The 14,072-nt window shown below is 45.3% G+C and overlaps 3 protein-coding genes across 3 annotated transcripts; 2 read left to right on the top strand and 1 right to left on the bottom strand.

Annotated features, from left to right (window-relative positions):
* Window positions 1-111: 111 nt before the first annotated feature.
* On the top strand, window positions 112-813 carry GL218_05607 (putative uncharacterized protein YbcY; the record flags this gene model as incomplete). The annotated part of the gene is made up of 1 exon (XM_033582282.1): window positions 112-813. One exon carries the CDS (start codon window positions 112-114, stop codon window positions 811-813), a length of 702 nt encoding a protein of 233 aa, XP_033434558.1.
* A 2,907-nt stretch (window positions 814-3,720) lies between these two features.
* Window positions 3,721-4,879, top strand: GL218_05606 (41 kDa peptidyl-prolyl cis-trans isomerase; the record flags this gene model as incomplete). Its single annotated transcript, XM_033582281.1, has 3 exons — window positions 3,721-4,045; window positions 4,122-4,353; window positions 4,432-4,879. The coding sequence occupies 3 exons, from the start codon at window positions 3,721-3,723 to the stop codon at window positions 4,877-4,879; spliced, it is 1,005 nt and encodes a 334-aa protein (XP_033434559.1).
* A 1,322-nt stretch (window positions 4,880-6,201) lies between these two features.
* Window positions 6,202-9,984, bottom strand: GL218_05605 (Inhibitory regulator protein BUD2/CLA2; the record flags this gene model as incomplete). The annotated part of the gene is made up of 1 exon (XM_033582280.1): window positions 6,202-9,984. The coding sequence occupies one exon, from the start codon at window positions 9,982-9,984 to the stop codon at window positions 6,202-6,204; it is 3,783 nt and encodes a 1,260-aa protein (XP_033434556.1).
* Between the last annotated feature and the right edge of the window lie 4,088 nt (window positions 9,985-14,072).

The following is a 14,072-nucleotide window of genomic DNA, read 5'->3' as shown; positions in this document are numbered from 1 at the left end:
TAATATAAGGTGGTAATACACTTGTGCTTTCTTCCAAAGAATCTACGGACTTTGTTTTTCAACTAACCCACCGTTCAACACTTACACGGAGAAAAGAAAATGAGTACTACAATGGTCACAGAAACTAGCACGAAGGGCTTGGGCTCGGGGATTTACACGCAGTCTATCCTAAACTACCTATACCAGCGCTTGGTTCTGGAATTCAACGTCCCTTACGTATGGGGCTGCCCATGCGATGTATTGCTCAACCTCTTTGCCGAACACTTCTCTCAGAACCATCTAGACTGTGGTGTCGCCACAGGTTACTTTCCCGCAACCGTCCTGCAACGCACTAGCCAAGCCAATACGCAACGCCAAGTTACCTTGTTAGATCTCAACCCCAACTGTCTGGAGGCAGCCAAGGCAGCTATACAGGCAGAGGCGCCTCAAGTTCCCGTTCACACTGTTGAGGCAGACATAACAGCACCCGTACCAGCTGCGTTAAAGGGCAAGAAGTTTGATACGATATCCATGTTCAACTTATTCCATTGCGTACCCGGGGGTGCGAGCAAGTTCCAAGCACTTGCCACCTACAAGGACGTCCTTGCGGATGACGGCGTGTTCATCGGGTGTACGGTACTAGGCGAAAAACATACTACCGGCTGGTTTTCTCGGAATTACCTCAGCCTCTACAACTGGGTGGGCGTGTTCAATAACTGGGATGACAAGGCGGAGGACATTGAGAGCGTGCTTCGATCAGCGTACAAGGAGGTTGATACCTGGAAGGTTGGAATGATACTCATGTGGAGGGTAAAGGGCCCCAAGAAGGCCTAAGTACCTACCTGATACTAACAACACCGCATTTATGGAGACATGGGCTGTTCATGGGGATGGGTCTGCTAGGAGTTTGGTTGGCTATCTTTTGTACCACAGCAAGCAGTTTTTTTCTTCATGGGTTAAGTACAGGATAGAATTGGATAAATTCGGAGAAAAGAAATACCTCAATACATCTGATTAAATTACAATTCATGTTAAGCCTATACTATCCGTCTGACTAGAAAGTAACCCTATCAGTCCTGTTGGGTTAGAAGTGATGTATCATACACTTGAGGGCGGACAAGTCTTTTTCACTAGCAATATCGCGTCTAGTTGCCTATCAATACGCTAATCCATGGCGATTCGGCTCTCTGATATATATATTGAGGCGCTTTATTGTGGAAAGGATCGTTAAGTAAGGGTGAATGTATATAATCATTAGTTATACATATAGATGTATGGATACATCCGATGTCCACCATCTCTAGAATGACCAATTAAACAATTACAGTGACAATCTTATTAATTAGGCGAATCGTGATCCCGGAGTTCCTAACGGCGTTCTCCGCATCACCGAGTCAGATTGTAACTTTCGTTGTATAAGTTAGCACCGGGCCGAGGACGTTGCTGTCGATCACAAAGACAAATCACCCATCAAAATGCCACACGTGCAGGTGGCGCTTTCCGCAATGACTCCTCAATGTCAGCCACCAATATATACCAACAATTCAACGATCAAGACCGACTCAAGTCTCCGTATTTCTACTTAAAGTTTTACAATCTCATCATCGTACATGCTTCTAAGGAGATCGATCGGAGGACGAAGGATAAACTACGCTGATATAAAGAACCATCTAACGTCAGATAAATACTCTTGATTGATGCCATACATAGAGTGAATGACAGTATAGCCGAATTGAACTATTACCGCCTGTTCCTCTATTCTCTTTCGTCTCTTATATACCTAATCCTAGCAGGTCTACCCCTAAATTAACCCCCGGTCCACTTATTCCTAGCTTCAAGAGAGGGTTCATAAGAATACGACAGGCAAATGATATTATTTCCATGTAGAAATTCTTAAGTTGACTAGCTAATTTTGATATTATGAAGGATAGCACTACTTAAAGTGTGATCTAAGAAGTAGTTCCAAATTTAGAAGGCGTATTAACGTATGTCATATCTGCAAGATGAGTAGCGCAAAACACGACCCAGCCGATGAATAATCTATGCGGCTTTACATATGGCGTTATCATACGTTAAAGGTACCCGATGCTTATAAAGTAATGTACTCCAAAATCATTGCTAGCCATTAATATAGAAACAATTAAAATAAGAACTGGAGTTATTAGCAAAAAGGAACTTAGGAGACATAGGTATGTAAATTAGACATTGAGCAACATTATTTGTTCCTAGAATATTCCCCGGCTACACCATGTTTAGATACGTTATAGCTTGATCATGGAGGCGGTAAGGGTAAGGGGTGATGTTGGAGCTGAATAGCACAAGCATTTCTCAAAGAGATTCACCCTTAAGATTGTACCTAGGTGTGTTGTTACTTCTTCTTTCTTTATTTCTCTTCGGGCTATACGATTGTTAGATTGTGACTAGTAATAGTTCTTACTAACAATGCACAATTGCGTCTATTCTTACAGGCATACAATCAATAAAGGAACTTTACAATGAGTTCAACCTCATTTTTCAAGATTTTTTGTATGTTACTTATAGGTATCTGGTGGTAATAATAAAAACTGTTCTAGAACATATTGATTATTACTAGTATGTTGATGTTTATCGTTATTGTTATCTGCCACAACACACTCTTTGCTTGCACCATTCTAAAAGCCATTGATGTATGAAACCTCGTTTAAACGGCTAAGGGAAATTATATAAATTATGTACCTAGATCCCATGAGAAACTTTCACATTCTATTCAAGCCATCACATCACATTCAACATTACCTTTACTCTCCAGTAAAAATACTTCATATTTGCCAACATTTTACACATCAAACGCTACATCCATTCCGAAAATGTGTTCTACTACTCAACGTAACCAGCAGCCTGTCCAATACCAGGTTACTGCTGCTAGTTCTATCACTGACAGCCTGCGTCCAGGTTGGACTTGCTGCGTAGACAAGTATAAAAATAACCTTGATGCAAGGACCTGTGGCCAGTGCAGCCACGTGAAATGTTGCGATTGTGCTATTCATAGTATTGAGTAAAGAAGTTGTAAGAATAAGAACGCAAAGCAACAATAGTTATGTAATAGTTAGATAAATGTTTAGTTACTAGTTAACTCTTTTGAATTTATAATAATTACTTTGTTTTAAAATTAACAGGTACCTAACCTAAACTAATTACCTTGTATTTGCTAAGATAGTCATATTTATTAACTAAAGTTTATTCATATTCAGGTAAACTTTGTCCCTAACCGTATTAAGTGAGTAACTGTGATGTTATTGGCTAGAAGAATATGTTTAAATCCTCTAGTGTCAAGTACCTCTTAATGGAATGATGGAACCCCACCTAGCCCCGCGATTGTGGTTCACCTAGAAGCTTCTACTGCACGAAAAGCTTCACCTTCCAGTTGCTTCGGGCTGGAATAAGTGCAGGTGCGCTGCATTCCAATTGCTCCTTCAGCTGCAAACAGTTTCACACTTGCAATATTACATTAATTAAAATTCCAGGCAATCACCTTCTCTCCAATTTTCTCCATCTTTTCATAAATTCTCATACCATCTCGATATCTGGCATCACATTCTCTTTCCCCACTACGACCTCTACCACCGTCAACGACATAGATCCAATTAATTCTATCACCACCTACCACCTACCACCTACCTTAGGCATATAGTAGCCTAATTCGATTGAACGAATCCACAATCACAAATATGGCGACCTCGGAACAACCTAAGAAGCGCAGCTATGTCTTCTTCGACATCACCATTGGCACTAAACCCGCCGGTTCGTGTCACCTTCGAGCTATACGACGATGTTGTGCCCAAGACTGCCGAGAACTTCCGCGCGCTATGCACGGGCGAGAAGGGCCTCGGAAAGTCAGGCAAGCCCCTTCACTACAAGGGTAGCATGTTCCACCGTGTCATCAAGCAATTCATGATCCAGGGTGGTGACTTTACTGCTGGCGACGGAACCGGCGGCGAGAGCATCTACGGCGAAAAATTTGAGGACGAGAACTTTGAGCTCAAACACGAACGTCCTTTCTTGCTTAGCATGGCTAACGCTGGACCTGGTAAGTTATTATGATCGTTTATCTATATACACGCTACTTCAGGACATTTTAGACTTACAATTGCTCTTCCTTATAGGCACCAACGGCTCTCAATTCTTTGTTACGACCGTCCCCACACCGCACCTTGACGGGAAGCACGTTGTCTTCGGCGAAGTTAAGTCAGGAAAATCTATAATAAGGCAGATCGAGAACCTGCGTACCAACAACGACAAGCCTGCGAAGGACGCCATCATCACGGACTGTGGCGAGCTTTCAGGCGCCGCCGCACAGGTATCTGACGTTAAGGCCCCGGATACCTACGGTGATCAGTACGAGGACTTTCCTGAAGATGAGGCTGACCAGCCACTCTCTGCGTCGCTGTGCTCCAAGTAGCTAGCGATTGTAAGACTTCGGCAACAAGGCTTTCAAGGCCGGCGATGTGCTTGGCGGCCTGAGAAGTATCAGAAGGGTCTGCGATACCTAAATGAGGAGCCGGAGGTTAAAGATGATGAGAAGGATCTGCGCCAGAAGCTCGATTCTCTGCGCTTTACACTCAACTGTAACTCAGCGCTGCTTAACCTTAAGCTCGAGGCCTGGGATGACGCCCAGCGCACCGCTGTGGCCGCCCTCGCTGTCTCCGGCGTCTCTGATAAAGAGCGTGCCAAGGCGCTGTACCGCCAAGGTCTCGCGCTCATCAAGTTAAGGGATGAAGATGCAGCCGTTGCAGCCCTAGAGCAGGCTAAGAAACTAGTTCCTAACGATGCTGCCATCACTAAGGAACTCGAAGCAGTCAAGAAGCAGGCTGCAGCTCGCCTGGCCAAAGAGAAGGCTGCGTACAAGAAGTTCTTCTCGTGATCCCGCTAGCTGTTCTTCGAGATGGTGAGGGGCAATTAAAAGAGTTATTCGCAAGGGTCAGGGTAGGTTAGGCACTAAGAAAACAGTGGATAGGAAGAAATGAGAGAATGATAACGTCATACGAGAGAAGCCCTGGTTAATGCGCTTTGACAATCAAGTCCTCGATAATGGTTCCTAGCCTAACGCGGGACAAGGGCTAAGAGTGAGCAAAATGGGAAAAAGCCAAAACCTACCTAGGTATATAATATAGAGGAAAAAGGGGGTTGGTCAGGTGTCAGGTTGGACAATGATCTCTTCCCGCCCTTTGGAGTCTGCATGTTCATAGATAAAGGAACACGGCTGCTAATACGTAAGGTAGGGTTAGATTCTAGGAAGGGTATTTATTTATAAACTAGGAATCCGAATGAATGAATGATAAAATCCATGATATCACATTTCAAATATCACAATCCCAACTACATATTTGGGAACCTAGCGTACTGAATATCTGCATAGGTGCCTACCTAAGCTTGGAGTAATCTTCGATATATTGTATATCCATGTTTTAGCTGGAGAGCTAGACATCGTAGATTTTCTAAAAGCATAAACCACCCCCTTCCCTCCTTTTCTAAATATCGTCTCCCTCTCATCCATGTCGTCTTGTTTGCTTTGGAACAATAATCTTCACGCATTAACATATCTGATGTAGCATGTACGGACACGGTATAATATGGTATGATATGATAAACTATTGTATGATATGGTATAATATGGTATGATGCGATATACGATCCATCCGGATGCTCTGCTTCTCTTCTCACGTAATGTAAAAGCAACACCTAGGTATAGGTATGTAATGTAATATAAAAACAACAAAGTGAAGAGGGGTCTAAAACCAACCCCCGATCAAGAATAGGCCTCTCCTTAAAAGTCTTTTTTTCTTCTACCAAGCCTCCCAAGCCCGCTTGAAAATGCAGAAACATAACTCTTTTCCTGAGGAGCGAGGGAATATAAAACGTCCAAGTCCGAACAAATCCACGCTAGGTAATTTTCTTCGTGACGGAGCTACTCCTTTGGAGCTCCTGCAATCTATTTTTCTAGTAAAAAATCACCCATGCAGCAGCGCGGCAATACTTCCCGGCTGGCTTGCTTTATCTTAATCCCAACACGTCGGCAAGTCCCTTCGCTCCTGGAGGGGATGGCCGCTTCATTAATCGGGTTCGAGAACGTTCCAGCCCCTCCTGCATTCGGTCCCACGATTTGGGATATGGGTATCGTTTTGGGAGTTAAAGCATAACTAGTGCCTTGAGCTCACGTCGCTCTGCCAAGATTCTGAGAAGGTACTAAGAATGCCTTACTACTTCTCTCTCCTCCTTATCTTTACTCTTCTCCTGTGATGTCGATGAACCGGCTAGCTCCCTTTCCCTTTCCCTTTCTCTTTCCTTCTCCTTCCTCTTTTCTCTATCCTTCTTACCACTTATTAGACTGTGTAGAAAGCCGCGAGGATTCTTCCCATGCTTCGCCCGTATGGTATTTGAAGTCGACATCTCTATATTATCAGACACGTGACGAAGCGCTCTACCTTCTCTTCCAAAGTTTCGGAAACCTGAACGGTCACTACCATCCGGCTCGCTTCCAGACGAACCTGGGGGGTTGTACGAGTCATTGTCGAACCATGGTGTCGTATTTCCGTATGCCACGTTGACTGCATCCAATAGAGTTGTCTTTTCCAAAGTCTCGGCCAGTTCGTCCGTAGCTACCGATTCATTCTCAGACGAGCGAAGTGCTTCGACTCTAGCGAGGCACTCATCAGAGCGTCTTTGAAGGTCCAAGCATATTATGTGGAATTCTGCTAGTTCAGCATCGAAATCCGCAGGATCTGTAAATGTAGATTTGTGGCTAGACTCGAGCCAGAGTTTGACTAAAGCTGCAAAATTCCTAGGGTGGTCGATGAGGTACGGTAAAGAGGGGAAGCCCTCTCGAGATGTCGGAGATAGGCGACCGAGGATTGTGACAGGGGTAGAATACGAGGCAGGGACGGTGAATATACTACGCTCGGTCGGTATCGAACACGTTTGGTCAATGTAATCCTTGAAAGGTTGCCTATGAATACCTAAGAATCTGTTCATAGGCTCCATCCAGCTCTCTTTCTTGCCGAACGTGGATAGGTTCGCCAGAGCTTGAAGTCCTTTCGCTATAAGCGTTAGTGTTCGTTGGGCTCGACTTCGTGGATTGTCTCGTAAAAGCCCGAAGAGCTTAGGGTTTAAGATTGCTGGGCAGATAAACCGAAGAAACAAGAATCCCGATACACTTGTGTAGGTAACAGTGCGAAGAAAGTCGCCGTATCGATCTTCCGCGACAGCTCGGACATACTTAAGAATTTGTCGGAGCTCAAAGGGTAGTTTTATTGCGGAATCAGCGATACACTCCCACACCTCAGTCGTCAGTTGCACTAACAAACCCCAGTGTTGTTGCATCTCATCGTTATGATGGATTCTGCTCGGATCCACCTCGCAATCCGGATTTAGCTCATTAATCTCAAAAATCTTGTCCGCCAAGATCTCCTCTAGGAATTCCTTTCCTAGCCGGCGCATATGGAACTCCAAAGCTTGAGTGAGAAGAGAGTTGCCCCGAAAGAGGAGATTGGCCTCCCCAGCTAAAGTTTTCATATCGCGGACAAGCAGGTCCCTGTCACCCGCAGAGTTTGAAGAATCGGTTGACTTGAGTCGTCGGCTGAAGCGTAGTCTCTTCATATTGTTCTGGCTTCCAATTCCGTCTATCTCTTCTTCGACGAGAGCCATAAGCCATTCGGCGGTACTTCCTGTTACCTGGTAAATATTTAAGAGTAGCTCTGCGAGCCGACGCATGGAGGACGGTATAGCTAGGGCAATTTGGCTTGTTAGCCCAACGCTGAACTTGTGGAGAAGTTCAGCTAACGGCTCATAATCTTTCGTTCCAAGGACAACCAGTTCATCATGATTAACTTTGACAAACATGCTCCCAATAGACTCCTGCTTCTCATCATAAACTTGAAACCATTGCTCATGATCCTTTGCACGTTCCAATTTTTCCAAGGGTATATCCACCGCTCCACATATAACTTCTGTCAAATTGCCAGTCTTAGGAAGACCTAAAGACGCTTGTAGCTGATGACTCAAACTTTCCAAATTCCCATCAAGTCGTTTTAGAATAATAGATAAATACGGTAATGTCGTAGGTAATTCGGTAAATTGGGCGAACTCCCGCCAGAATGGGTTCTTTGTATCGGTCTGTGTTGTCGTGCGGGATCGAATTTCGCCGTCTAATATCACCTCGGCGAGATAGTTCCCAGTTAAAGGATCTCGTTCTTTAGAATGGCGGTCGTAATGCTCTGGACTCGGGGTAGCTTTTCTTATTTTTGCTTCGGTAACTCTGATTTGAACGGTTTTCTCTAAGCGGAATAGCTGTCCTTCAAATTCTTTCTCGAAGTCTCGTATTTCAACTACCTGTTCTGTAGATGCCTCAAGACCGTATAGATCAGGCACTGCAAACGCTCGTAAGAGTACAAACCAGACCTCGAAGAGAACCCTAGAATCTAAAGCGAGATATACGGGTCGGAATATCGAAAGCTGCTTGGAAGTAGATGAGTAGATCGGGAAGATTGCTATGCAATATTCTTCGTCTAAGACAGACCTATCAAGTTGCTGTATAGCACAACGGGAAAGCTGTGGCAGCTCAATAATAGAAAGTACTGCCACATCATTCTCTGTCATCAATTTGAATTCGCCATTATCTTGTAGGATGCAAGACACTCTCCTCCACGACGTCGAACCTGAACGGAGATCTCGGGTAGATGGCCGTTTCACGATTGCACGCGGTGACGTTGCGGTGCCTTTGTCCCACAGCATCACCTTACCGACTTTGATAATGGCCGCATCTTTCGAGGACGAGCCACCTACGGCTAGAGATCCTCGCCTCTTCATATCCGGTCGAACGGACCCGGGTGAACTAGCGCTTCTGCCGTTGGCGAATCTTACTGTGGTGGGGCGAAGTTGTTGCCAGCAGAGTAGACTAGCGAGCCATAAGTCGAATTCCGCGGGTGGAAGAGGCCGCAAGAAAAGTTCGACACCCATCTTATTGTTTAAAATTTCCAGGCTCTTTCCTTTGTCATCCAGACCGTCAACGGGCACAACCCTGCACCCTCGAAGGTCAGTAACTAAAGGAATAGGAAACTGTCCGTTCTGGCCCGAATCAAAATATAAGCTGCCTCTATCTTCATCAACCCAAGCCGTTCCACCGTACCAGGGGCCGTTTGTCTCGGCCTGATACTCGATTTCACCTCTCATACGACCGGCCAGAGTTTTCATTAGTAAGAGAATTTTGTTCGCATCGTTCGTAGGGATCGGGAGTGACAGTGAATCAACGGAGGGCGGCGGTGATACTAGAGGAGATGTAGGACGAGAAGAACCACGTTTTATTAGGCGTCGGTTAGAAGGTTTTTTCTCCTTGCTTGATGACAAGGTAATTTTTAGATCCGGGGGCCTAGTTGGTGCGACTGACGGATAGCCAACAGATTCAAGCACGGTCGGCGGGGGACGAACTTCGATATCTACAACTGCTTGAGAGCCTGATGACGAGAAAGATCCTGGCCGATGCCTGCTATCGATTGTGGAAGGAGATGCGGTTTCTTGTCGCAGTGCTACCGCACCATCCATAGTATGCGTGCGTGGTCTGACGGGTGCCTTTTGATTTTGCGACGGCAGGCTAGAGGAGGTACTATCCAAAGAATCATCATATGTATCGTTAAACACAACACCCCGTCTTCTCCTTTCTCCACCGGGTATAGATCTGGGTGAAGCGCTGCCAGATTCCTGGGTCGCCTGTGCAATGCTCCTCGTGTCCGCAGCCTCGTCATTCTCGCATAACTCAGGCGTAGCCGTCCGAATACTATTGCCCTGCATATTGGCATTGGATTCTAAACTTGTACGCACATTACTACTGGTAGTCCATTCCGCACTTGGTGGTAACGTATCTCCCACGGTAGCCAGCGCCCAGTCTGCAAGGTTGTCGATGTGGTGGTCGCTTTGAGTATCTCCCCTTGTCTCTAGCGGTGGGGGGATACCGCGAAGGTGTTGTTTCGAAGGCATAAAGATTGAAAAATAGTAGCATTGAGCGCCGGACAGGTGCCGCGCAGGTGGAAAGGATTAATGTCGCGCTTTGCAGTTACATGTATGATTGTCGCAGCCATCCACCTCTTTCAACAGCAGAATGACGCGAGCCTGATTTGCATAGAAATTTCGTCTGTCATAAATCGATAACGGATGGTATTTCGTTCACAAGCTGCCATCGGGGGATGGACATTCTAGATTGGTAATGTGGTTTTCGAAAAGCTATGTAGGTCGGTAGGTGGATCGGCGCATGGTAAGGCAAATTACGCAAATTCGAGTCGAGTATCTGTGACGTGGATTTTGGAAGAAATTCGCTAGGTAAATGTTTTCCTGCAGATATTATCATAATATCGTGTGCCTATTTTCAGACTTTCCGTCCGGTGGTACCTCTATACGGCACGTGGAGCATTAACCATCAGGGATTGTAGCAACCGGTAAGCTTTCAGAATTTGCTAGTTGAGGTGTGGGCGAGAAGTCGAGTGGTTCAAAGCTGACCGTCTGCCGGGCTCGGCTCGCATTAGAGAACGGTCAGGAGGGCACAGCAGAGTGTGCTGTGTGCTGTTCTACTCGCTCGTTAGGTGGCCAGGGCTATGCAGGAAGAGCAGGCCGGCTTTGGGGTTCTATGGATTCTATGGGTTCTGGAGCTTCTGGATTCGCACAGCGAAGGTCGGAGTATTATCTGCAGGACCACTGCTTGTCCTGAACCATTGGGGCTCGACGATTGGATCCCCGGTCTAGGTTCAGGGTCGAGAGAGGGTCGAGACGGCAAGCTACCAGCCAGGTAATTTGGTGGGGAGAAAGGGTGCGACGACAAATAAGGAAGAGGTGTTGCCGTTAAGGAATAGCTCTAATTAAACCACGTAGAAATGATTGTCTCAGATGCAAACTGCGGGCGAAAGGCTCGTTAAGGTGCGTTGTGCATCGATCACTTGTTGACTTGTTGTGCCCTGTGTGCCTAGCTGGTCCCTCAGTAGGACGGAGATAGAAAAGAAATAAATGGGGCTGAAGAGGATCCGATTTATTATTTGAGCAAAAAAGAAGAGGTCATAGCAGATAACTTGAGATGGAAAAGTCAATTCCAGTCCAGCTTCCATGCTCCTTCCTTCGCCTGATTTGGTGCTAGGGATGCCTGTAAAGATGGTGGGAAGGAAACGGCTTCTACTTAAGGTTACTGCCATTTACCGCTATTACCTTAGACAGCTAGAGATAGCTAGACCACCTAGGCTACCTAGGCTACCTAGACTTACAGAGGTAGAACACAGCTAAAAAGTTAATTGCGCTTACAAGGACCCTAGTTACGCCTAGTCGCCCTAGTTATCCCCCTTGTCAAGACCAGTAACGGCCGCTATAATTGATCTTATTAGGTACCTAGAGTTGACCTGGTTTAACTCCAACATCTATCACGCTATTTTGAAGTTAAGAGATTTCATCTTTACTCAATTGTGACTTGTTACTATTGATTAAGACAAGGGACCATAACGCCAATATTACGCCAACGAAGTAATATGGAACTCGTACATGGGTAACGGGACATTTCTAACCGATCCCCGTTCGAACATTCGCACCTAATCTGTAACCTGGTTGTCCTACCGATTATTTTCGGTCATGATAGGGACAATCAAGGGGGCGACAGTCCTTGAATTAAGTACCTAGTTTACCTAATGTATACATATATGCTGGGTACTTAGCTCCTAAGTAGGTATTATAGTTTATATGTAAGGATAGAAAAAGAATTTATCATACAAATTCATCATAATACCTAGTAATCTAAGCAAGCTATTAGAAATAAGAACGATAGCGAGCGCGGTGATGATAGAATCTGCGACAAGCTACCAAGCGCCCTGGTAGTATACTACTACTAACACGGCCTGGCTATTGCTAATAACAGGGCACCTGTAATAGGTAATACGGAGTTACGGACTAAAATGTCCTGAAAATCTATTTGATATTTGATAAGCAAAGACGCCTGCAAATAGTAGGCGAAGCTTCCCCGTCAACCACTAAGCTAGCTCATCATCCTGTTCGCTTACATGCTTCAATTCTTCTTATTTTTCTCATCTTCCTACGGCATCCAAGTGTGGGGGTCGACTGCTCTGAACGAATAGTGTCCAAGGACATTCCAATTATCGAACCTTCTTGTCCTAAATCTCGATTCTCGGTTGGGTTCCGAATGGTCATGAATCCTATCTCGCTTGGGAGAGAGAGAACATCTTAGTCAGTGACGGAAATCAGTGACGGGAATCAGTGAACAAGGTTTACCATAGTATTGGTTACAAACAATGCTACACAACATGCCCGTCGATATGAGTTAACTACAAGTCTCTCAAGGTCAAATTTGAGAAGAAATGCATGTTTCTCGTGGCTCATCTCGGCAAAGCCTATCACGGAGCCGAAGCCTCGCGTTTGGGGTATGACTGAATACCACCGAATTCTCTTTGCGTCTTGAGGCGTTCATAGCCTGCCCGTCTTGTGTCGCCCTATCCAGATTCCCGGATCACCTACGTTGGTTCCATGAAACCTAAATGCACACAACATGCATACAATTCCATATCAAGGCTTGTGATGTACGTACGACGAATTCCCAATTGGCCCTGTCTAGATTACCTAGGCAAATTTTCAGGAACATTTACGTATAAGTGGGTTACATATCATGCATTCTCATGCATACAATATACTCAATAATATAAGTCGACATCCGACATTTAATCCTATGTAGGGGAGGGATTCGCGGGAATTGGTTTATCACTAAAACGGAAATTCCTCTGAATATTCTCGAACGATTGTGACGAACATATCGGTGAAGTCTGGGTGGAAAGTTACGAATCGGTCAGGAAAATACGAAATCCACTTCAATAATTACCTGGACCCTACCAGAACAAAGTTAAAATGGTCCGTTCCGCAATGATCAGCCGAAGCCACATATTTCTAATTACATACCTACATGTATATAAGTATGTATGTATGTATGTATGTACGTACGTATATAAGTAATCAGATAATATGAGATATATGCACAAGCCTGTTCCAAGGATAATTATCCAATGTAACATGTTTTGTTGTTGATTCCCCCCCGTGGCGTCTTTCGATTCCGCATATTCTCGAAAGAGACGAAAATCGAGCATCGCTGAGGTCTTACGAGTAATTCGAATTGCAGACACGTCCATGTATGTTGTTTGGTATGTAGGTACCTACACTACCTACACTTCTGCCAAGTCAGCGAAACAGAGGTCCGTGTCTTGCATCTCTGGCGTCCTTTTCCCCGCTGTCCCATGTCTCTCTATTCTTCGCTTAGCCCGACTCAGCAAAGCTGGAAAGCCAAGTGCCTAGGCAACCACTAAGCTGCCGTCCAGCTCAAAAGCAACGGTAGCGATGAAGAACGAACAACAGCAACAGAGAAAAAGAAAAATTGGGGCTGGGAGGATCAGAAGATCCGGGGACGACCCATTCTTAAAACGTTCGATTTGTTTTCTTCATATCCTTCTACCAGCAGGGAACAAAAGTCATGAAACAAGATTATGTTGATTACGAGACGGGGGGCCTCTCGGCTTCTGCAAATGATCCCCACAAGATTATAGTGTGCATATGTACACTAAAGCGCTCAAAGGAACGAGAGCCTTGCCGGCAGCTTACATACGGCAGTCCCAGAGCTAGGTCTAGCAAATACCTATAATACCTGCCTAGGTATATACATGTGTACAATAAGACCGGACAGGTGGTTTGGACGGGCTCCTATTCGACAACCAAACCAGGTAATATCTCGTACAAATGCGCCCTGGCCGTGACGTATTTTGACAGCTCAGCTCGCTGCGGTTCGCACACGTATCCCACGAATCAGCCCTATCCAAAGGATGGAACACGCGGGTAAAGAAATACTGTAAAGGGGCAGTCTCTCCGACCCAGCAGTACGGGACGTGGACACCCTCAGCTTCACTTCATAAGATTACTATTGATGGGATAGGCATTACTAAAATGTGCTAAGAGCGACATATAGGATAGATTTTCAGGGTCTTGCAGCTGTACGTTATACCCGCCCAATTATCCGGTCTCCCTATGTAGTCTCGGCAGTA

Source organism: Daldinia childiae (genome assembly GCF_008694065.1).
Source record: "Daldinia childiae strain JS-1345 chromosome Unknown Scaffold5, whole genome shotgun sequence".
Taxonomy (NCBI): Eukaryota; Fungi; Ascomycota; class Sordariomycetes; order Xylariales; family Hypoxylaceae; genus Daldinia; species Daldinia childiae.
The sequence above is the reverse complement of the archived record's forward strand: the minus strand, read 5'-3'. Positions and strand labels throughout refer to the sequence as shown.